Source organism: Natator depressus, chromosome 1 (genome assembly GCF_965152275.1).
Source record: "Natator depressus isolate rNatDep1 chromosome 1, rNatDep2.hap1, whole genome shotgun sequence".
Lineage (NCBI taxonomy): Eukaryota > Metazoa > Chordata > Testudines > Cheloniidae > Natator > Natator depressus.
In genome coordinates, this window is record NC_134234.1 from 317585152 (window position 1) to 317607277 (window position 22126).

The 22126-nt window shown below is 43.3% G+C and overlaps 1 protein-coding gene across 3 annotated transcripts in view; it reads right to left on the bottom strand.

The window, feature by feature from the left end:
* GRAMD4 (GRAM domain containing 4) overlaps positions 1-12450 on the bottom strand; it is a 133271-nt gene extending 120821 nt beyond the window's left edge. For all 3 annotated transcript variants that reach the window (XM_074942411.1, XM_074942410.1, XM_074942412.1), the window contains exon 1: positions 12321-12450. In XM_074942411.1, the coding sequence (XP_074798512.1) occupies positions 12321-12349 (29 nt within the window). In that variant the 5' untranslated portion in view covers positions 12350-12450. The remainder of the gene's footprint in view (positions 1-12320) is intronic.
* Between the last annotated feature and the right edge of the window lie 9676 nt (positions 12451-22126).

The following is a 22126-nucleotide window of genomic DNA, read 5'->3' on the forward strand; positions in this document are numbered from 1 at the left end:
GATTTATATAGAGGCAATATGATATTTTCTGTCTTATTATCTATCTCTTTCTTAATGATTCCCAACATTCTATTAGCTTTTTGACTGCCGCTGCACACTGGGTGGATGATTTCAGAGAACTATCCACAATTAATCCAAGATCTCTTTCTTGAGTGGTAACAGCTAATTTAGACCCCATCATTTTATATGTACAGTTGGGATTATGTTTTCCAATGTGCATTACTTTGCATTTATCAACATTGAATTTCATGTGCCATTTTGTTGCCCAGTCACCAGGGTGGATAATAATCGATGAATTTAAAAATCGGATTTTTTTGATAAAATGCTTTGAGGAAAAAACCTATCTAAAGATAGTTTTAATTAAGATACATTAGATACATCAAAAATATCTCATCGTGGAATAGGGATTATAAATTCTAATTCTACGGTATGAGACAATATATTCACGTAATGTTTAAGAAAAGTTTTGTAAATGAATTACAATAGTTCATGGATTAGGGATCCAATCTTATGGGGTTCCAGGGGCTTCTGTATAGATTATTTAGGTTAATATTTCTATCTACTGAGTACCTGAGTAATGGTACTCAATACTCAGTCTAAAAGATACCATCAGAATGCTTAGTTTTGCAGTTCTCAAACTGTGGATTTGTGTCTCCAGAGATAACATGCTTGTTAACAGCAAAAATGTTTTTAAATAAATAAATATATAGAGGTGAGAAATAACAGACCTCAACCCTATTGTCCCTCTGCAAATTTGAGTACACTGAGTCAATCCCTTACCTCTCTCTACAAGTGCAAAGTTTCAAAAAGTTCAATGAATAGAAGACTGTTGGGGGTGGAATAGGTCTGGACAAGGAGAAGAAGTCTGGATATAAATGTGAGAAGGGAGGAACAGGCAGTAGAAACAAAGTGAAAAAACAAAAAAAAAAAAAAAGAGTCCTACAAAAAGTGGAAACTCTGTCAAATTACAAAGGATGAATATAAATAAATAACACAAGTGAGTTGTAGCTCACGAAAGCTTATGCTCAAATAAATTGGTTTGTCTCTAAGGTGCCACAACTACTCCTTTTCTTTTTGCGAATACAGACTAACACGGCTGTTACTCTGAAACAAGTATGTAGGGACAAAGTTAGAAAATGATGGGAGAAAGACAATAACAGAAAATGTGGAAATGGCAGAGGTGCTTAATGACTTCTTTGTTTTGGTTTTCACCAAGAAGGTTGGTAACGATTGGACATCTAACATAGTGAATGCCAGTGAAAATGAAGTAGGATCAGAGTCTAAAAGGGAAAGAACAAGTCAAAAATTACTTAAACAAGTTAGATGTCTTCAAATCACCAGGACCTAATGAAATGCATCCTAGAATACTCAAGGAGCTGAAGGAGGAGATATCTGAGCCATTGGCAATTATCTTTGAAATGTCACGGAAGACGGGAGACATTCCAGAAGACTGGAAACGGGCAAATATAGTGCCCATCTATAAAAATGGAAATAAAGACAACCCGGGAAATTACAAACCAGTCAGCTTAACTTCTGTAGCTGGGAGCATAATGGAGCAAATAATTAAGCAATCAATTTGCAAACACCTAGAAGATAATAAGGTGATAAGTAACAGTCAGCACAGATTTGTCAAGAACAAATCATGTCAAACCAATGGGATAGCTTTCTTTGACAGGGTAAAAAGCCTTGTGGATGGGGGGGAAGCAGCATATCTTGACTTTAGTAAGGCTTTTGATACTGTCTCGCATGACCTTCTCATAAACAAACTGGGGAAATATAATCTAAATGGAGCTACTATGAGGTGGGTGCATAACTGGTTGGAAAATTGTTCCCAGACAGTAGTTATCAACGGTTCACAATAATGCTGGAAGGGCATAACAAGTGGGGTCCCGCAGGTATCGGTTATGGGTCCAGTTCTGTTCAATATCTTCATCAATGATTTAGATAATGGCACAGAAAGTACACTTATAAAGTACACTTATAAAGTCTGCGGATGATACCAAGTTGGGAGGGGTTGCAAGTGCTTTGGAGGATAGGATTAAAATTCAAAATGATTTGGACAAACTGAAGAAATGGTCTGAAGTAAATAGGATGAAATTCAATAAGGATATATGCAAAGTACTCCACTTAGGAAGGAACAATCAGTTGCACACATACAAAATGGGAAATGACTGCCTAGGAAGGACTACTGCAGAAAGGGATCTGGGGGTCATAGTGGATTACAAGCTAAATATGAGTCAACAGTGTAACGCTGTTGCAAAAAAAGCAAACATTCTGGGATGTATTAGCAGGAGTATTGTAAGCAAGACAGGAGAAGTAATTCTTCCACTCTACTCCACGCTTATTAGGTCTCAACTGGGGTAGTGTGTCCAGTTCTGGGCACCACATTTCAGGAAAGATGTGGACAAATTGAAGAAAGTGCAGAGAAGAGCAACAAAAAATGATGAAAGGTCTAGAAAACATGACCTATGAGGGAAGATTGAAAAAATTGGGTTTGTTTAGTCTGGAGAAGAGAAGACTGAGAGGGGACATGGTAACAGTTTTCAAGTACATAAAAAGTTGTAACAAGGAGGAGGGAGAAAAATCGTTCTTCTTAACCTCTGAGGATAGGACAAGAAGCAATGAGCTTACATTGCAGCAAGGGCAGTTGGACATTAGGAAAAACTTCCTAACTGTCAGAGTGGTTAAGCACTGGAATAAATTGCCTAGGGAGACTGTGGAATCTTCATCACTGGGGATTTTTAAGAGCAGGTTGGACAAACACCTGCCAGGGATGGTATAGATAATACTTAGCCCTGCCTTGAGTGCAAGGGAATGGACTAGATGACCTCTCAAAGTCCCTTCCAGTTCTATGATTCTATAATTCAGTGGTAATGTCACGGGTCCAACACCTCTTGTCAGTTAAAATTAGGGAAGTAAAGTGAAAGTAACTTCCAGCAACACAATCAGAACTAGAGCTGAACAAGAAGCCATTTTTCCATCCCAGGAAAATTTGAGATTTTGAAATTTTTTCCCCCAATCCACATAAAAGTGAAACTCAAAAATTTCTACCAACCAAAAATTTAAAAAAATAAAATAATTAGTTCAGGATAAAGTGTTCTGTTTTGATTGGGCGGGGGGGTTAATATATACCTTAAATTTCAAAATGCATAGTCATTTTGAACCAAAGACACAGAACTTTGTTTCAAAAAATGTCCAAATGGAACATTTTTCCAATTCTGAAGCTTTTCAAAAAAATCTGAAATGTGAAATTCATCAAAACCAACACTTTCTTGCCAGAAGTTTTGGTTTTGATGAATCAGTATTTTTGATGAAAAACATTTTGCTGAAGGATTTCCAATGAGCTCTAGTCAGAATGCAATCTTAGAGACTGTTTATAGAATATGGGCTGGTACTGGAAGTGGGGGAAATAATCATTTAGAAAGGAAGGGAGAAAAGATAGTGGCACAGAATACGGGCATGAAAGCTTTGGAACAGCCATTTGAACTTTTAACTGTTACCTTTAGACCTTATTCTCCAAGCCCATATGGGAGACCGGCAAGCAGAATCAGGTCCTTATGCTGTAGCTACTGCTTTAGGAAGGTTCAGTTACTGTTGGCATCGTTAGGCTTGATAAACATGGGGGATCCTGACCAGTTAACTAGCTTTAAAGAAAATTTCAGCCAATCATGAGTGGCCTAGGCAAGTCATCCAACATTCCTAAATGGTGTTCCAAATTCATAAACACAAAACAGCAGCAGAGAAAAGTCTTGGAAGCTATGATTTATATCTGCTTGAACAGAGTAGTTTCACTTAAAAAGAGATTTAGTTATTGGAACTGTTTGCAGTGTTGTAGCATGTTGTTCCCAGGATACTAAAGAAACAAGGCAGATGAGGTAATATCTTTTATTGGACCAACTTCTATTGGTGAAAGAAACAAGCTTTTGAGCTTCCAGAGTGTCACAGCTAAATGCAAGGTGGAACAGATTCTTTAGCTTAAGTAGTTAAGACATATGACTACTGCCCCAATGACAACTATATGGGTGAAACCAGACAATCACTACATTCTCAAATGAACTCACACAGAAAAATAATAAAAGACAAAAACACTATTGCTGTATGTAGTGTTGTTACAGCTGTGTTGGTCCCAGGATGTTAGAGAGACAAGGTGGGAGAGGTAAAGGATATTATCTCACCCACCTTGTCACTCTAAAAACACATCACCCGTGGGCGAACGCTTTTTACAAAATGATCAATCCATATCTGACCTCTCGGTCCTCAAAGGAAAACTACACAAAACCTTCAAAAGATGAGCCCAGGAGGTTAAATTCATAACTTTGTTAGATAATAAAAATCAGAGTCTTAATAAAAAGACTGGATTTATGGTTTTTTACAACTATTTGTAACCCACTAAATCCCCCTATTTTGTCCTACATGTGCATTGGTGTTAACTGGCCACTTCACCTTGAATGGTCTCTTATATATGCTAGCTATTTATGCTAAACAATCTGTTCTACCTTGCATTTAGCTGTGACACTCTGGCCTTGCCTATACTACACAATTTTGTCAACGCAAGTTACACCAACATACAGCCACCGCTGTAATTAAACTGCTGTTGCATGCCCACACCATGTTCCTTGTGTCAGTGGAGCACATCCACAATAACAGCTCTTCCATCGACACAGAGCAGTGCACGGTAGGTAGCTATCCCACTGTGCAGTTGGCTGCAGGTGCTGTGGGAAGGGTTTGCAACGCTTCATGGGAGCAGGTAGTGTGCTGAGCCTGGCACTGTTTGCTTGCATCATGCTCTGAACCTTGTAATTACTGCTGTGTGTGCCCAAAAAGTAAGACATTTTAAATCACTTTTTAAAGTAGCACTTGGTAATCTGACCAAAGTGACATTGCTGCGCACTAACACAAGAAGCGCAAAGAAGTGTGTATGTGTGTGGAGAGGAGAGTGTGTGACAGGCGGTGTGTGAGAGAGAGAGTGTGTTGAGGGAGTGAGAAAGACTGGGGGGGAATGTGTATGTGAGAGACAGACACAGACAAGTGTGTGTGTTAGGGAAGTGTGTGTCAGCACGCTGCCTCCAAGTTCAGACATCTGCCAGAAGCAACCAATCCCAAGGCAGAAGCAGATACACAGACAGCTGGTGTCCCCCGTTCCCCACCCCAGCTCAGCAGAGACCAGTACACCAACAGGGGGGCGGGGGACACCCTGATATCAGCCCCGCCTCCTTCTCCAGGCTCTCCTCCTGCCCCCCACAGCAGCAGCAGCAGCCCACCCTGCTGCCTGCCGCTGCAGTCCTAGTGTCGGGGAGAGCAGAATTACTTGTTAATGTTTTGATTCCGTGATTCCTTCCAAACTCTCTCTCAGCCTCCTCTACCCGCAGACCAAAGAAATCCACTCCTTCCCCTGTAGTCCAGGCAAGAGTAAGTTTGCTCCCGGTAGCCGGCATGCTCAGCTGGGTGGTAGCTATGTAAGCTCTCGATGCTGGGGCTTTGAAAGGGCAGGGGTGCATGACTGTGTAGCTGGATGCAGGGCAGTGGATTCAAAACAGTGAGTAGAGCGGTCATGGTGGGATACTCCTGAGGGCCAGTTACGGCGATGTAATGAATGTAGTGTTTACACTGATTCTTTCATAGAATCATAGAATATCAGGGTTGGAAGAGACCTCAGGAGCTCATCTAGTCCAATCCCCTGCTCAAAGCAGGACCAATCCCCAATTTTTGCCCCTGATCCCTAAATGGCCCCCTCAAGGATTGAACTCACAACCCTGAGTTTAGCAGGCCAATGCTCAAACCACTGAGCTATCCCTCCCCCCAAACCTAACTTTGTCAATCTAACTTTGCCCCAAAAAGCTCTGTGCTTCTGATCAAGGTGGTTTTATTTTGTCAGCAAAGCAGGAGAGTTTTGTCGGCGGGAAGAGCATTCTAGCATGTACACCTCCACTGTTTTATCGACAAAAGCTGCCTTTTGCTGACAAAACTGGATAGTGTAGACAAGGTCTCCGAATACCTTTCCCAGATCTGAAGGGCTCTGTTTAGTTCAAAAGCATTTCTCTTTCACCAACAGAAGTTACTCCAATAAGAGATTATTATAACTGGAAAATCATGTAAGATGGATCCTTTTAGCTCAATCACCAACTGTAATACAGTTAGTTTGGTAGGTTTCAGAGTAGCAGCTGTGTTAGTCTGTATCCGCAAAAAGAAAAGGAGTACTTGTGGCACCTTAGAGACTAAAATTTATTAGAGCATAAGCTTTCATGGGCTACAGCCCACTTCATCAGATGCATAGAATCGAACATATAGTAAGAAGATATATATACACATATGGAGAAGGTGGAAGTTGCCATACAAACTGTAAGAGGCTAATTAATTAAGATGAGCTATTATCAGCAGGAGAAAAAACTTTTGTAGTGATAATCAAGATGGCCCATTTAGACAGCTGACAAGAAGGTGTAAGGATACTTAACATACGGTAAAGTCACTACCAACTGATGGCTTTTTGGTAGCCTACATGAAATAAGTGTGAGTGAGTCCATTTCCTGGTTGATAGTTCACACCAGAAGTGGAATCACAGGTTTTGCCATCCCAGCAAGAGAAGCCAGCTGAACAACTCACTTCTAGAAGTGGCCCCTCCTAGCCAAGTTTGAAGCCACTAGGCACGGCACTTCAAAGAAATGTATGTATTCTGTGCATGAAGTTCAGTCTCCAGAGGTCAAGTACACCAGGACTTTTCAAGGGCACTATATTCATTCAATTAAAAAAAAAAGTGGATATGGAGATTTAAAAAAAAGAAATATGTAAACACAAACTTACTTGGAGAAGAGTTCTGTGTATGCTCAAAAGCTTGTCTCTTTCACCAACAAGAGTTGGTCCAATAAAAAAGATATTACCTCACACACCTTATCTCGATCACATCCTAGGACCAATACCACAACAACAACACAGCAAACATTCTTGAAATAATACAGGAACTGCCTAAGATAAGAATGTATGAAAGGTTTGCAGTGTTCATCACATGCTGAGCTATGAAATCATTGCTTCAAGATCATCCTGTGAGATTTGTATATGGAAAAACATGCTACAAGTTATTCTATGCACACTTTAGTTTCTGCCTTAGTATGGCTGAGCTAATACCTTGTGTTAAATATCAATGTTCTGCTTGAAATGACAGAGAGACCATTTTATACCTAACAAAGGGCTAGCTTAGCCTTTCCCGTGATAAAAAGCAAGTGGAGCAGGACAGAGAAGCTGGAAAACTGAAGCTGGACTCAGGGTCTAGGACCTCCTACCATCACCTAGCAGAGGTTTGAGAAGAGATCTCAGGGAAAGAAAGAAAAAGGCATGGCCTACTAATCCTACAGTCTAACAGCAAGTGACCTCCAGGCATCTCTTCCTGCTGCTCCTCCAATTACCTCTACCCTGACAGCACAACTCCAATAGCAATCTGCTGTCTTCATCTGATTCCCCCATAACAATCCAAAAACCTTGCCTTGCGGGGGCTGGGGGGGAGCGGGACTCCACAGGAACTGGTTGCTGTGCTACCTGAGGCAATGAGCTCTACAGGATATATCTGCAAAGCCAGATAGGAACAATGCTGCAGGAGACCCCTTCCACTCCATCCCCCAAAGCCCCATCAGTCACTATGGGGTCTGATCACTGTGATGTACCTACAGGAGCCAGGGTGAATGAAAGACAAAAGCTGTTTTCCACTTAAACAAGTGTGTTTGGATTTAAGGATATTCTTGCCAAGTTTACAACCAATGGCCAGAATCCTGAAAGGAACCAGGCGCATAGGGTCTGACAGCATGTTGCTCCTTGCTGGAGCAGGGCCTAATGTGCCCCTGTAGTAGGGCATGAGAACCTGAAAGCGAACTAGAAAGTCTAGTTTCAGAGTAGCAGCCGTGTTAGTCTGTATTCGCAAAAAGGAGTACTTGTGGCACCTTAGAGACTAACCAATTTATTTGAACATAAGCTTTCGTGAGCTACAGTGAGCTGTAGCTCACGAAAGCTTATGCTCAAATAAATTGGTTAGTCTCTAAGGTGCCACAAGTACTCCTTTTCTTTTTAGAAAGTCTAGTTCATCTACCCCATCCACGTTAAATGTATTGCACACACTTCCCTCCCTACTCCATAACAGGCAGCATAAGGAAGTGCTCAAATGTAAATCAGATTTTTAGTTAGTTTGCATAATTGCTCATGTTACTAATAACAGTTCTAAAACACTCATTCTCATAAGTTTAAAACTGCTTTAAGCTTAAAAAAGATTTCCACAGAAATGTGTTGCTGGAAGCCAATGCACTTTCACAAGGATATCACTTTCCTGCATTTTTAGTAATTGCAGACATATACACATGGAGGTGCTCAAGAGAGAGTCTGGTTTGCTGTACAGATCTCTACTATTTTAAAAGGGAAGAATCATAGAGTATCAGGGTTGGAAGGGACCTCAGGAAGTCATCTAGTCCAACCCCCTGCTCAAAGCAGGGCCAATCTGGGCCCAACTAAATCATCCCAGCCAAGGCTTTGTCAAGCCTGACCTTAAAAACTTCTAAGAAAGGATATTCCACCCTCTCTCTAGGTATCCCATTCCAGTGCTTCACCACCCTCCTAGTGAAAAAGTTTTTCCTAATATCCAACTAAACCTCCCCCACTGCAACTTGAGACCATTACCCTGTGTTCTATCACCTGGTATCACTGAGAACAGTCTAGATCCATCCTCTTTGGAACCCCCTTTCAGGTAGTTGAAAGCAGCTATCAATTCCACCCTCATTCTTCTCGTCTGCCAACTAAACAATCCCAGTTACCCGCAGCCCAAAACTGGACAGAGTACTCAAGATGAGGCCTCACCAATGCCGAATAGAGGGGAATGATCACGTCCCTCGATCTGCTGGCAATACTCCTACTTATACAGCCCAAAATGCCATTAGCCTTCTTGGCAACAAGGCCACACTGTTGACTCATATCCAGCTTCTCGTCCATTGTAACCCCTTGGTCCTTTTGTGCTGCCTAGCCACTCAGTCCCTAGTCTGTAGCAGTTCATGGGATTCTTCATCCTAACTGCAGGACTCTGCACTTGTCCTTGTTAAACCTTGTCATAAATATAAAGGGAAGGGTAAACACCTTTAAATCCCTTTCCCGCCAGAGGAAAAAACCCTTTCACCTGTAAAGGGTTAAGAAGCTAACACAACCTCGCTGGCACCTGACCAAAATGACCAATGAGAAGACAAGATACTTTCAAAGCTGGGGGGGGAGGGAGAAAGGGTTGTCTCTGTGTGTGTTGGTTTTTGCTGGGACCAGAGCAGGAACACAGGTCAGAACTCCTGTAAAGGGTTAATAAGCAATCTAGTTAGATATGCATTAGATTCTGTTTTGTTTAAATGGCTGATAAAATAAGTTGTGCTGAATGGAATGTATATTCCTGTTTGTGTGTCTTTTTGTAACTTAAGGTTTAGCCTAGAGGGATTCTCTATGTTTTGAATCTGATTACCCTGTAAGGGATTTACCATCCTGATTTTACAGAGGTGATTCTTTTACTTTTTCTTTAATTAAAATTCTTCTTTTAAGAACCTGATTCTTTTTCCTTGTTCTTAAGATCCAAGGGTTTGGGTCTGTGTTCACCTATGCAAATTGGTGAGGATCATCATCAAGCCTTCCCCAGGAAAGGGGGTGTAGGGCTTGGGGGAACTTGGGGGGGGGGGGGGGAAGACGTTTCCAAGTGGGCTCTTTCCCTGTTATATTTGTTAGACGCTTGGTGGTGGCAGCAATAAAGTCCAGGGACAAAAAGAAAAATAGTTTGTACCTTGGGGAAATTTTAACCTAAGCTGGTAAAAATAAGCTTAGGGGGTTTTTCATGCAGGTCCCCACATCTGTACCCTAGAGTTCAGAGTGGGGAAGGAAGCTTGACAAACCTCATCAGATTTCTTTTGGCCCAATCCTCTAATTTGTCTAGGTCCCTCTGTATACTATCCCTACCCTCCAGCATATCTACCACTCCTCCCAGTTTGTCAAACAAGTATTTAACATCCATAGATAAAAGCTCTAAGGCAGAAGTCTGCAGCAGCTCTAGAATATCTGACATTCTAAAGTACTGTAACTAGAATCTTTAGTTTAATAAACATGCCCATCTCCCTCCCCTAGCCAGACATGAAAGCTAAGGTCTAATGCAATCAATCTTTCCCATCCTTCCCCCTCACTGCCGCCCCCCACCCCGCAGCGCACACATGCTTAAAACTCAAGTTTACTCAATCTAAAATGTATTAGTATAGAAGAGTTTACAGCTTCAGTAATTGAATTAACTCTTGATAACACTTCACAAAAATTTTTAGAGAAATCACTTACTCCTTACCTACAAATAGACTCAAAAAATGCTGGAGAGAGGAATCTACCGATATATTTGTGGGCTTACAGAAGACCATTTCCTCAATAAATTTACTGGCATACAGCTTCGCCTGTATAACACCAGACGTTTGTCCATCAATGGAACTCAGATGAGCCTCTATCCTTCAATCCATCCTCCTCCCTTCACTGTCTGTTTGAAAGAAGGAAATCCTAGACACAATTATTTGCTGCTATCATTCCTTCACTCTTCCTCTGCTTCCTGCTCCACATTGTCAGTCATTTTTCAATACACCTTACTGCTAAGATCAATGCATTTCAGATAATACATTGCTGATATTGCATTTAAGCATGCTTATTCAAACTGAAGATAGACATTCAATCTCTACCTAGTGAAGTAACTAGACAATGCCTTGCAGTAGGTCTTACTCCACTAGGTCTTTATTTTCAAATGAAAATTTAGTCAGTTTGCATGAAATGACCAGATTAGGCTCTTTATACAAGACACGGGTGATATATGCAGGGCAGTAGTGTGCAGGTCACTCCTGTCCTTCACTTCTTCTTCAGGAGAGACCCTACCAGCCACCCCAAAGAATGCATTACAGTGCTAAAGAACCAGCTTCCACTTGCAGATCAGAGAAAAGTCTCAGGATCAGAAAAGGGGCAGGTCTGCCAGGGTCACTTTACCATCAACCCCAATCCCCACTACAAAAAAAACAAATGTATCCTGCAGGAGAGGTTGTTATGTAAGAGTATCCCTATGTGCTTAAGGAGCATCTGAAGTATCTTCATCTCCTCCAGTGTCTGATCTTTATGGAGATTATTAGTGTCCTGCATAGTGTACTGACACAGCACTATTAAGTCTTACTTCATAGCTACTGAAATACTTAGGGAAACAAAAATAAACTAGTTCATTAGATTTTTCTTTTTTTGTAAACCTTGATTTACCTAACTCTTTGAAAGGAATCTAAAGCCAAATACTCTCCAACATGAGAAGGGCCAGGAATAATTTTCATAACAACTTGCATCGGGAAGAGCGGGACAACCTTCCAAAGCAATATGAAAAGAAAGCATAAAAAAGCAACAACCAGGCCAAAAAAGTAGATGGAGAGAATCTCTGTTTTACACAGTGAGAAACATAAGCCCAGAGAGGATAGATGCCAGAGGTCACAGAGCAAGTAAGTGGCACAAAAACAACCCCCAAGGTTCCCATTTCTAACCACACTGCAAATAAACTGACCAGACACCTTCCTGCTCTCACGTGAGACAGGCAACAGCATACATACTTACACAGTGCTGCTTTCACCAGCAGATACACCACCTCATCACCCTCACAAAAAAGGATTCTGCTTCCATGCAGTAAGACACAAAACACCCACCAATACTCAGGATGCTGATGTCACACCCAGCAGTGAACCAACAATCCCCCTACACATAACCCCCAGTAGTGAACAATCCCCTCCCATACATAGCCCCAATAGTGAAACATACACGAATCCACACAATACACCACTGCATGCAAATTGTGAAGCACAACATAGCCGTTCCCTCCCCTGCTCACATCCAAGAGGACACAACAACCCCACACAATATACTTAACCCTTCACATCCTGAAAGCACTACACAAATGGCATTGGCATCTACACAGGGCGCTGCTCCCACAGGCCAAGGCAAGGGCGGGGGGAGGGGGTCACACAGAAAGGAGTCAGCCCCTTCCACAAGGTCTCTCGGGGGCTGAGCAGCTGCTCCTCCCTCCCCAGATGCCAGACAAAGGGCCGCAGAGAGACAATGGCCCCACGGATGGGAAGGCAGCAGCTCTCGGCCCCCTTGGGCTGGATCTGGGGGGCGGGGAGGGGGTGTCTCCTTGTCCCCTGGAGGGAGCAGGGAACTCGCAGCACCGGAGAGGAAGGGGGAGCTCCTGGGATCTGGAGGAAAGGGGGCGGTCCCCTCACGGCGAGGAGAGAGGGTCTCCGCCATCCCGCCCCGGGGCGCTGCGGACTCACCCTGCCCGGCACTCGGGGCACACTCTCATTCACGCGGACGGCGCGGCTCTGTCCGGCTCCCCGCCGAGCCCAGGGGCCGCTCCGCCCGCCAGGGGCCGCCCGGCGCGGAGAGACCCCGCTGCTGCTGCTGGGCCGGGCGGGCCGCTCAGCCCCTACACCCAACCGCTGGCAGGGAGACGCGCGCTGCCCGTCGTCTGCCTCCGTCCTCCGGCCGCCGGGCCCGCGCCGCCGCCGCCGCCAGCCCGCCCTGCGCAGCCGCGCCCCGCCCCCTCGCGTCAGCGCTCCGAGGGGCGGTGCTGTGGGGGCGCGGCTGGCTCCGTGACCCGCGGACCCCCGCGGCCCGCCCGCCTTGCACTAGGGGGTGGAGGCCGGCGGAGGCTCGTGGGAGGGGGCTGGCGGGGGGGGTCCAGGCAGCTTTTAGTCCTTCCAGGCTGTTGAGAGAGGCCCGTCGCCGGTGCACCTGCTGCCGCGCGGAGCCTGCGCCTGGGGAGCGGCTGCGAGGGAGTCTAGCCGGGTGGGCTGGGCTGCCTCTGCTCGGTGCCTAGGCACGGGCTTCCCTCCAGCCGCTCTGGGCCGCGGCCCCGCGGTGCCCCTCTCACGAGCCGTTTGTATTGTGGTGGCGCCCGAAAGCCGCCAGCAAAGTGCGGGCCCCGTTGTGCTGGGGGCTCTACCAACACGCAGGGCGGCTGTCCTGGGGGGACCCCTCACCCCCCAGAATTGTGCTTCGCTTCGCGCGCGTGAATAGCTCCCTTGTAATCAGCGGGACTGCTCCCAGCCTGAACGTTAAGCGCACACTCTGTGCAAGGGTGGGGTTCCCTGCCCCCAGGGCCTCACCGTCTAAGGCTCTGATCCTGCAAACATGGATCAGGTGAGTAGTCCCATTGGTAGCAATGGTGCTATTCCTGTTAGCGAAGTTACTCCCGTGCATAAATATTTGGAGGATTAGGCTCTCAGACGACCAGGACATAAAGAGGGTGGGAGGAAAATCATTCAAATATACACATTTTAAATGTACATTATAGATATATATGTACTGTAGTTATTTACATACCTTATTACATACCTTTCTTATACATTATATATAATTTACACACTTTATATCTATATATATATACAGTTTATGTATTGTAGTTATTTAGTAAACATTATGTACCTTTCTTATACATTATATTTTATCATGCATTATTTGCTGGATATTGTGCTGTATATTATCTTTTTTGTACAGTGCAGAATATAGACCGTTATACTACTTAAGGCCCTCTTATACCACATTCCTTGTACATCAAAAGCTTCTTTTGACTTTGGATACACAAGGAATACATAATTGGGCACTTGTGCAATTTAAACCATATGTCATACACTCTTTGTGATGCATTAATATACCTCATTCTTCGTCTCTAGTAGAATGGAGACAGGATTTAGCTTCTTATGTGTTGTATCCTTCAGACTCCTGCAGGGAATGAGCTTAACTTTTTTATATTTTTGCAATCTCCTTTGAGGGTGGTGGTGGTGGTTGTTGGATGTTTTGGTTGGGTTTTTTTTGTTCACTTGGTGATGATTCATTGCATGTTCCTTGTCCTTCAACATTATTGTGTTTCATGTCATCTTGTGCCCTTTTGCTCACATGATGCTTTTGACGCTAACTTTTTATTTTTACACTATCAAGAATTTATGAATCAAAAGGTGGGGGAGTCAATCTGTGCAGTGGCTGAGTCAGCTGGTGGAAAATCAAACCAAGGAGGGAGTTTGTGCAATTGCGTATCACATTTACAAATATGGTTTCATTCAGCCTCATATGCTGCTTCTGTTACTACTAATAAAATTCTGGTTTCTCAAACTGGTCTACGCTGGGAACCTTGTTTGGTCTTCCTGGGGTTTTACTCCATTTCCTCAGTATCAGTTTTATTACAGCCTGTTCTTTTCCTGTTTTTTTTTTTAATATTTCACAGAATGCATGCTAATTACAGTAAGAATTTCTTAACATGAATGTACATCCTACACCCTTCTTTGTTCATAGTATTTGATGTGCAAGGAAATGACGGTTTATTTACCCAGCAGCAATTTAATTTTTCCTTACATACTGGTAAGTTTTTCTAGTTATTTAACTTTTCTCTAAATTCCATCCTTCTTTGTTTCTTAATCCTCTCCTGAACTATACTGCAATGGTGATGTGGTAATTTTGGAGGAGCAGGAACTCTAAACTCAGATGTTGAAATATTTTAATAGAGCCCAGGAACATAAGGGGACATGGGGACAAAGGCTGCTTTAGCCATAATGAGGTCCAGGAGCACATTCCTGACATGTAGGTGTAGCCATGTATTGGCACTGCTTTGGACTGTAACAGGAAAGCATGTTGAAGCCAATAAAACAGGGACATTAATCATTCTTCTTCCCTTTGGTCTCTTCTTTTATGTCCTACTTGAGATCAGGAGATTATTCTCCATCTCTTTTTTTAATCTCCTGCACTTCCTGTTGCCGGAATCGTCCCTCCTTGAAGCAGCAGTGCCTCCTCTCTGTGACTGTCAAAAGTGGTGTTCTAGCAGGATACGTTTTCTCCAGCCCATTCTCTCTTCCGTTTCCTCAGCTTCTTGTTTTTCTTTCTTTTTCTCCCATCTCCTCTCTCCTGCTTCTCATCCATTGTTTCTCTCTTCTTCCATCCCACCTAATTGTAGGTCTGTTACTTCAAACTCCTCCCTTCTCTCCACTTTTGCCCTTTCATGCCTGCTCCCTCATTCTCTAGCCCCCTTACTGTGTCCTCCCCTTCCTTCTTTTCTCCTCTGTCCCTCTCTGCTTTTACATTTGCTCTCTGCCCTCATCCATCCCACTTCACATGCCACAGTTTTTCTCTTTTTGCTCCTTAATTCCATGCCAGTTTGCTACTCTGTCCCTCTCATTCTGTTCATCCCTTGCTTTCTTGCCCTTCTTCACCCCACCCCACCCTTCCTCCAGGTTTACACACCCATGTTAATCCAGTCCAGATCTTCCATTTCCCAGCTGTCACATGGGTGCTGACTCACTCTGCTAGTCCAGTCCTATTGCATCTCCTGATCTGCACTTGGTCATATTCTCAAGTGCTCTGCTCCCTGCCCTGTCAGAAACACATGTACAGATAAGTAACAGGTAGAGGGAGGAATAGGGAGCACTGACTGGACTGAACGTTCTGGAGGATTCAGGCATGGACTTCTGAAAGTAGCATGTTGAGCCTACAGTGTCAACGTAGGGAAGCAAGAGGACTATCCTGCACCCCTCAAAAGTGCTAGAGGACTACTCTGGACCCGCCACACCCATGACTATGAGCACTGTCTCACAACTTCTGGGTTGTTGTTTTTTTTGTCTCTGGTTTCTTTTGGGTTGAATTCTTTAACCCTTTAGATGAACAGGATACTGTCAACTTAAAAAAAAAGTCACACTCCTGTCTGAATTTTTCCACTGAATGCATCCGATGAAGTGAGCTGTAGCTCACGAAAGCTTATGCTCAAGTAAATTTGTTAGTCTCTAAGGTGCCACAAGTACTCCTTTTTGTGAATACTTTTAGTTACTGTTGTTACAAGTAAGAGTGTGGAAATATGTTTCTCTTGCCCCTGTCCCCAGTTTGCTTCTTTTGTACAATGGGCAGCATGTTTTGTATAGTCATGGTCAGTGTTTCCCCCCTTCAGTCAATTAGGCTCAGATCCTGTAAAGAACTTGGTGTGGGTGCAAGATCTGCCTCTGTGGAGGTAACTGCAGGACTGGGACCTTAGCTAGTCAATTTCCCTGGTTTTCATACAGCAGCTGGTGAGAAAAAAAATGCTTTCAGAAATGGGAAGATGTGATTGTGGAAACACATGTATCTCCGGAGGGGCAGATGTGTGCTGTTGGAAAGCTACAGTAGACAATGTCCTTTAACTCAGTGTGCACTAGTAATTCGACTGAGTGCTAAAGCCAAGTGTGAGGTTTGGATCTTTAAATATAAATCTTAATAAAAAATCTGATTAACAATTTAACTGTCTTCTCCTTAAACACACACACACACATACGCAGTTGGCTGGAGTCAAAACAGTTCCATACCACAGTATCCACCTCCACTTTTTTGGCAGCTTACCTGAGTCAGAAAGAGAGGGGGAATTTATATGCCTCCTACAGCAACTCAACGTTTTCCTTTGTGGCGAGTGTTAATCATCACCCTTATCATGTCATTTCACAGACCCTCTTTAAGATATGATCTGTCAAGGTTGAATATTCTTGTACAAACATATAGGATACAATATATATATCACAAAGAGCTTAACATTGAAATGAGACTGACATTTCAGAAATATGGTGCATAAGTTGGAAGGTCAGTCTCAAAACGATGCAGAGGATCATCACCAAAAGGCTTAGTGAAAGAAATGTATGTTGAGGAAGGAGATCATTTGGAGTTAGCAGAGGGTGGTTCAGGCATAAAGGGTTGCTGGGAAGAAGATATAAAGATGAGAGTGAGAGAAAGATACAATGGTGTCAGTAAGGTGGAGGCTTAGGAGGAACATCCTGTAGGCATTGGGAGGGAAATTAAGAGGAACTGAGCACAGAAATGTAGGGAGTTGTATAGAGTCTCAGAAATCGGGTCAAGAGTATTGTATTTGACATGGAGGGTGAGAGGAAGCCAGAGAAGGGAAGAGGAAGGCTTTAGCAGCATTTTGTCACTGGAATGGGGTGAAATGAGATGCAGGGAGGCCATAGAGGAATAAGTTGCAGCAGTTGAAGCTATTTTGAAGTTGAAACAAAACTCTTAGCAGTAGGGAAAGGATCTTTTATAAATGTTTATTACTCTGAAACAAAGTTAGGCAAGAGAAAGGATATTGATGAAGGTGGAGTGGGGAAGTTCATATCAACATAATGTTACAAGCTTGGCTGAAGGGAACAGAGAGTTACCTACAAAGACAGAAAGGAGGGGAAGATGAGGTTAGTTGCCAGCATGCTGAGTTTGAGAGGTGATAGGACATCCAAGTGGAGATGCTGGAGAGGCAGTGAAAGATCTGAGACTGTAAACTCTGTGGGGTAGGGGCCAAGTCTTCCTAGTGTTTATATAGCACCTAGCACAAGAGTGCTGTTTTGTTGATTGAGATTTATATAAGCATTAAAATATGTCTTTACTACATATTAAAGATACAGGAAGAAATGCAGAAGCCACCTAATCTCCCCCTGCTCCTTAAAAAAAAGATTCTGTGCCTATTCAGGCCCTCAGCCCAATGCTGATTATTGTTCTCGTATTAATAAATGAGCATAATCAATGAGGGAGAGAAGTCAGTGTGAGGAGATAGATTTAGGAGTCATCAGTATAGAGGTGGTAGCTGAACCCATAGCATGAATGAACTCACCCAGGAGTGAATACAGAGAAAGAGGGGATGAAGAACACAATACTAGGAGCCATCAACAGAAAGTGGGAAGGAAGGGGGAAAGGCAATCACCAACGGATATGATGAAGAAACAAGTGTGGAGAGCATAGTCATGAGAACAAGTGGCAGAGGTGGGAGTGATCAACTGTGTCTAAAAGGAGACGTACTGTCAGATACACTAAAGCAAGTTGTAGATGATCGGGCTCTCACTGGCTCAGTCAAGGACAGTTGGTTGCTCTTAACTCATATGTTAGAGCTGCTGCTTTTGAACTAAGAAGGTCCTAGTTTGAGCCTAAATTGCAGTAATTTTCAAGGTGAGCTCAGTTACTGGTTATCTGAGCTCAGTCACTGGTGATCTGCTCCGAGTTTCTAGCCACCAATTAGAAGTCAGTCAGGAACTACCCATCACCCCTGTTGCAGCACATATTTTTCCACCTGCTCAGTTGATATTTATCTCTGGCATAGTGGTGGCAGTGAGGGAGACTGTCTCAGGTTCAGAGCTCTTAGCATCGTTGCTTGATATACACAGGCATGCATTCCAACTTAGACTGTGAACTGTTTGGGGCAGGGAATTTTTGTTTTGTGTCTGTATGGCACCTATCACAATGGAGTCCTGGACAATGACTGTAGCTCCTAGGGACTACTGCCGTACAAATAAATAAAATATGCAAGCATGTTAATTTGGCAATCTACACTCTTGCTCATCTGTTTAGCTGGTGTAGTTCCAATGGTCAGACCCCTCACCTAAGGCTGTATAGCTACTTAATAATGTTGAGCATTGGCATTACGAAGATACCTTTGATTTTGATTACACGTTAGCATTTATAATAGGTATTATAAGAATAACTGAACAGTAAAGTGAGAAGTATATGAGGGAACTCAACATATTGACAATGTCCCTTTAAATACTGTAGTTCTGAGATAACCTTTAATACCAATATTTCACCCAAACTGGGGGCAGTTGATCTAGTGGAAAGAGCAGGTTATGGGTATCAATAGTCTTGCGTTCTATTCCTGTTATTACTGACATGCTATGTGACATGAGGAAGACCACTTAACTCCACTGTCTCTTAGTTTCCCCATCTGTAAAATGGGTTGTTATAATATTTATTCTCCTTTTTAAAGTACTTGGAGATATTTGCGTGAAAGTTGCTATGTAAGTGCCAAGTATTATTAACAATTATACATTAAAATTATCACTACTTATTCAAAGCTTGGTTGTAACACTGAATGAAATCTCATGATCTCTACCAATCTCTTCCATGTAGTTTCTGGCAGAGTATGTAATAATTTTGAGTTTGTACCCATTGTGATACAGGAGGGCCACGGAGCAGTGGGAGAGTGCTAGAGGGAAAATATATAAGCTCAAGGCTAATTAAGGCGTGTTTCCCTGTAGACTAGGGAAGGTGGCTGCAGGTTAATTGGAGCACCTGCAGTCAATTAAGGCCCTGTTAGGAACCTTATAATAAATAATAATAAAACCCCTTGCATCAGGCAGACAGGGGAGGAGGAGGAAGAGGAAGAACAAAGAACAAAGACAAAGACAAAGGACTGGAGGTTGGATGTGTGTTGAGAGATTTGGAAGACCTGAGAATTTAAGTAAGGGAGACCCTGCCCAGCAGGACAGGGAGGATCCCTTTCCCCCAGAATCTAAGGACTGAGGGTAACCCCACCTAAGGGGGATGAGGGTAAGAAACCCACAGGGGTTGAGAGGGGCTGGGACTCAGAGCGAGGAGCAAACCCAGATCCCTCCCCTGCTTCCCTCCTCTACCACCTTCCTGGGCTAGTAGCGGGGCCCTTGGCACCCAAGAGCAAGGGCAAAGGGTGGCATCTTAGCTCCCCACCAAGAAAAGCGCAGGACCCACCAGACTTAAATCGGCCATCTTGCCACACCATTTACTTCTTTTCTACTTCAGCCAAAATGCCTGAGTTTAAATTTTATGCTCTGAGGCAGCCACAGTTTACAGTAATGATAAAGAAGCCTTCACTTATTCCAGACCTTTTTGTTAATAGCCCACACTCTGCTAATCTTTCATGAGTCTTCTGAAATGTAGAGAGGGCTGTATACTTTTGGGCAAGGTAACTTGAAAAATAAAACCTGATTTTTAAAGTTATTCATTTAAAAGAAATTTCACTAATGATTTATTACTGGTGTACAGGGACCAGCCACAGCCTCTCTTCAATCTCCAAAAGGAACACCCTTTTATACCATTAAGAATTCCCTGCATAGAATAAGTGGTTCATGGTATTTATTGCCCAATTGTCATCTTATTTGATTGTGTGTGCATATGTCACATGTACACACATGACATTAAGACAGTTTAAAAGTCTTTCTATGCTATACTTTCTACGATACAGAGAACTGAACTCTCCATTACAACAATGCATTACATTGTTGTGGGCATTACAATCATTGCAACTTCTCTAGGCCTTAGTGACAGTATAGGTGTGATCTTTGCCCATATTCTTCCATCTGGTTTGGTAACAGATAGCTGTGAATAGAGCCCTGAGTTTTTTGCAAGTGTGAAATAAATGAAAAACAACTCATAAAATTAAACAAAAAAACCCACGTTGGCTGCTCTTGTCCTATGGGTCTGGTACCAGCTCCCCACTCTGGGTGTTGTGCCTGGTGCACGAATCGCAGCATTGCTCAGTTTTGGCCTGGCTGCTCCTCTATCATGACGGAGCTTCCAGGCCAAATCTAAGTGAGTGGTGCTGCAATCCCATGTGGCAAGTCTCAATGCCCAGAGTAGGGGATCCCAGACCAGCCCTGTGGGGCAGAAGCCACCACTGTGTGTTGGGCTCTCTCTGCAATGCCACCAGCCCTCCCACACACATCCCTGCAGTCAGGATCAAACACCCACCCTCTGGGCTTCCCACACGAACACCCAGTGGCAGGACCTGACACTCCGGGCCTTTGACAATAAAATAAAACTGAAAAATTATACAAATTAAAAAGAATGTCTTGGGGCTTTAGCTATGAAGGCTCTATTACAGGAGGTTTTTTAGATCCATGCATATTTCACCCAGTCCAACTGGTGTGACCACAGTAAGTATTTGGGATGGGGCCAGAGCAGCATGAAAGGGCACTAAAAGCCTCAGTTTGGCTGGAGGAAGATTACCCTGGCACAAACACTGTGGAAGACAGCCAGGAGAATATCTTCCAAGGGTCCCCTACCAAGCTTTGGCTGGGGCCAGAAATGACATGTCAGGGATAGCACCACAACTCCTGTGCTGTGGAAATTCCTGTAAGGCAACCTGAAGAGCTGGCTGAATCAGGCCTCCAGGTGACTTAAAGCTGCCTTAACCTCCCCTCCTCATGAGTTGCAAGTTCTGGATTGTGCCTCTTTTTCCCTATATATTTGGTCATGGCTGGCTATATATTTTTTCATCACCAATGTACAATATAACATGGGACTTCAGTAGTCTTTCCATTATGAAAAGACCGAATAAATGGTTCACATAGAAGGTATTATAATAATAATAATTAATAATTAATAATAAGTGGACTGATACCGCTTATTCGTACTATTGGTAGCACCAAGAAACCAGGGCCCTGTTGTACTAGGTGCTAAACAAACATAAGAGAGGGAGTTGGAGTATATTCTTTTACTTTCCCCAATGACTGTAAATAATTAAAAATATAGTGTGATTTATAAGAGCCTTGGTATTGATACTTTAGCAGGAAACATGCGTATTTTTCAATTCTCTGATATTTAATAGCAGTAGAACTGGGTATTATGTAATAAGTGAGAACTTGTTAATATGTATGATGTTGTAGATATTATTCCAGAAGCTGGTTGCCTATTCACATCCATTTTCATCCTTCAGATTGGCATCTCTGTAGGCTTTGTAAATGCTAAAGAAGATTTGTACAGGCTTGGGCACTATTATATGGTTGCTGAGCTACTGGGATGCTTTGTTTTCTTTTTTCACAAAGCTAGATTGCTGCAGCTCTGTTTGAGGTCATCTTCCTAAAAGAGGCTGGCGGACCGTAAGACCTGTCTGAGAATGAAGGACTCCCCCGCTAAATCACCCTCCGGGCAGATGCTAAACCCTGCATTAAGATTTATGGTAATTACTACTGACAGGCTGACAGGTGAATCTAGTTAGCTCTTGCCAGGATATAAAGGGGTTAGGAGCCTCCGCTTAGGTAAAGGGATCTAGGACAAAGGCGAGCAATCCCAGAAACAGTGAAATGTAGAGTAGCAGGTTCTGTTGTCATAATTTAATTTACTAACAACACCAAACTGGGAATGAGTTTGGACCCTAACTCAGGATCTGTGTGCTTTGTGAAGTATGGTTTAGGGACTCAGCCTATGCACACTCCCCTTAATGTAAATACATCTTTGCTTTGAATGCTTCAGGACTGCCCTGGGAAGTGAAGGTTCTCCAAGGGTAATATACCACACATCTCAAAGCCCTGGATCTCCTTTGGGGAGAACTAGCTGA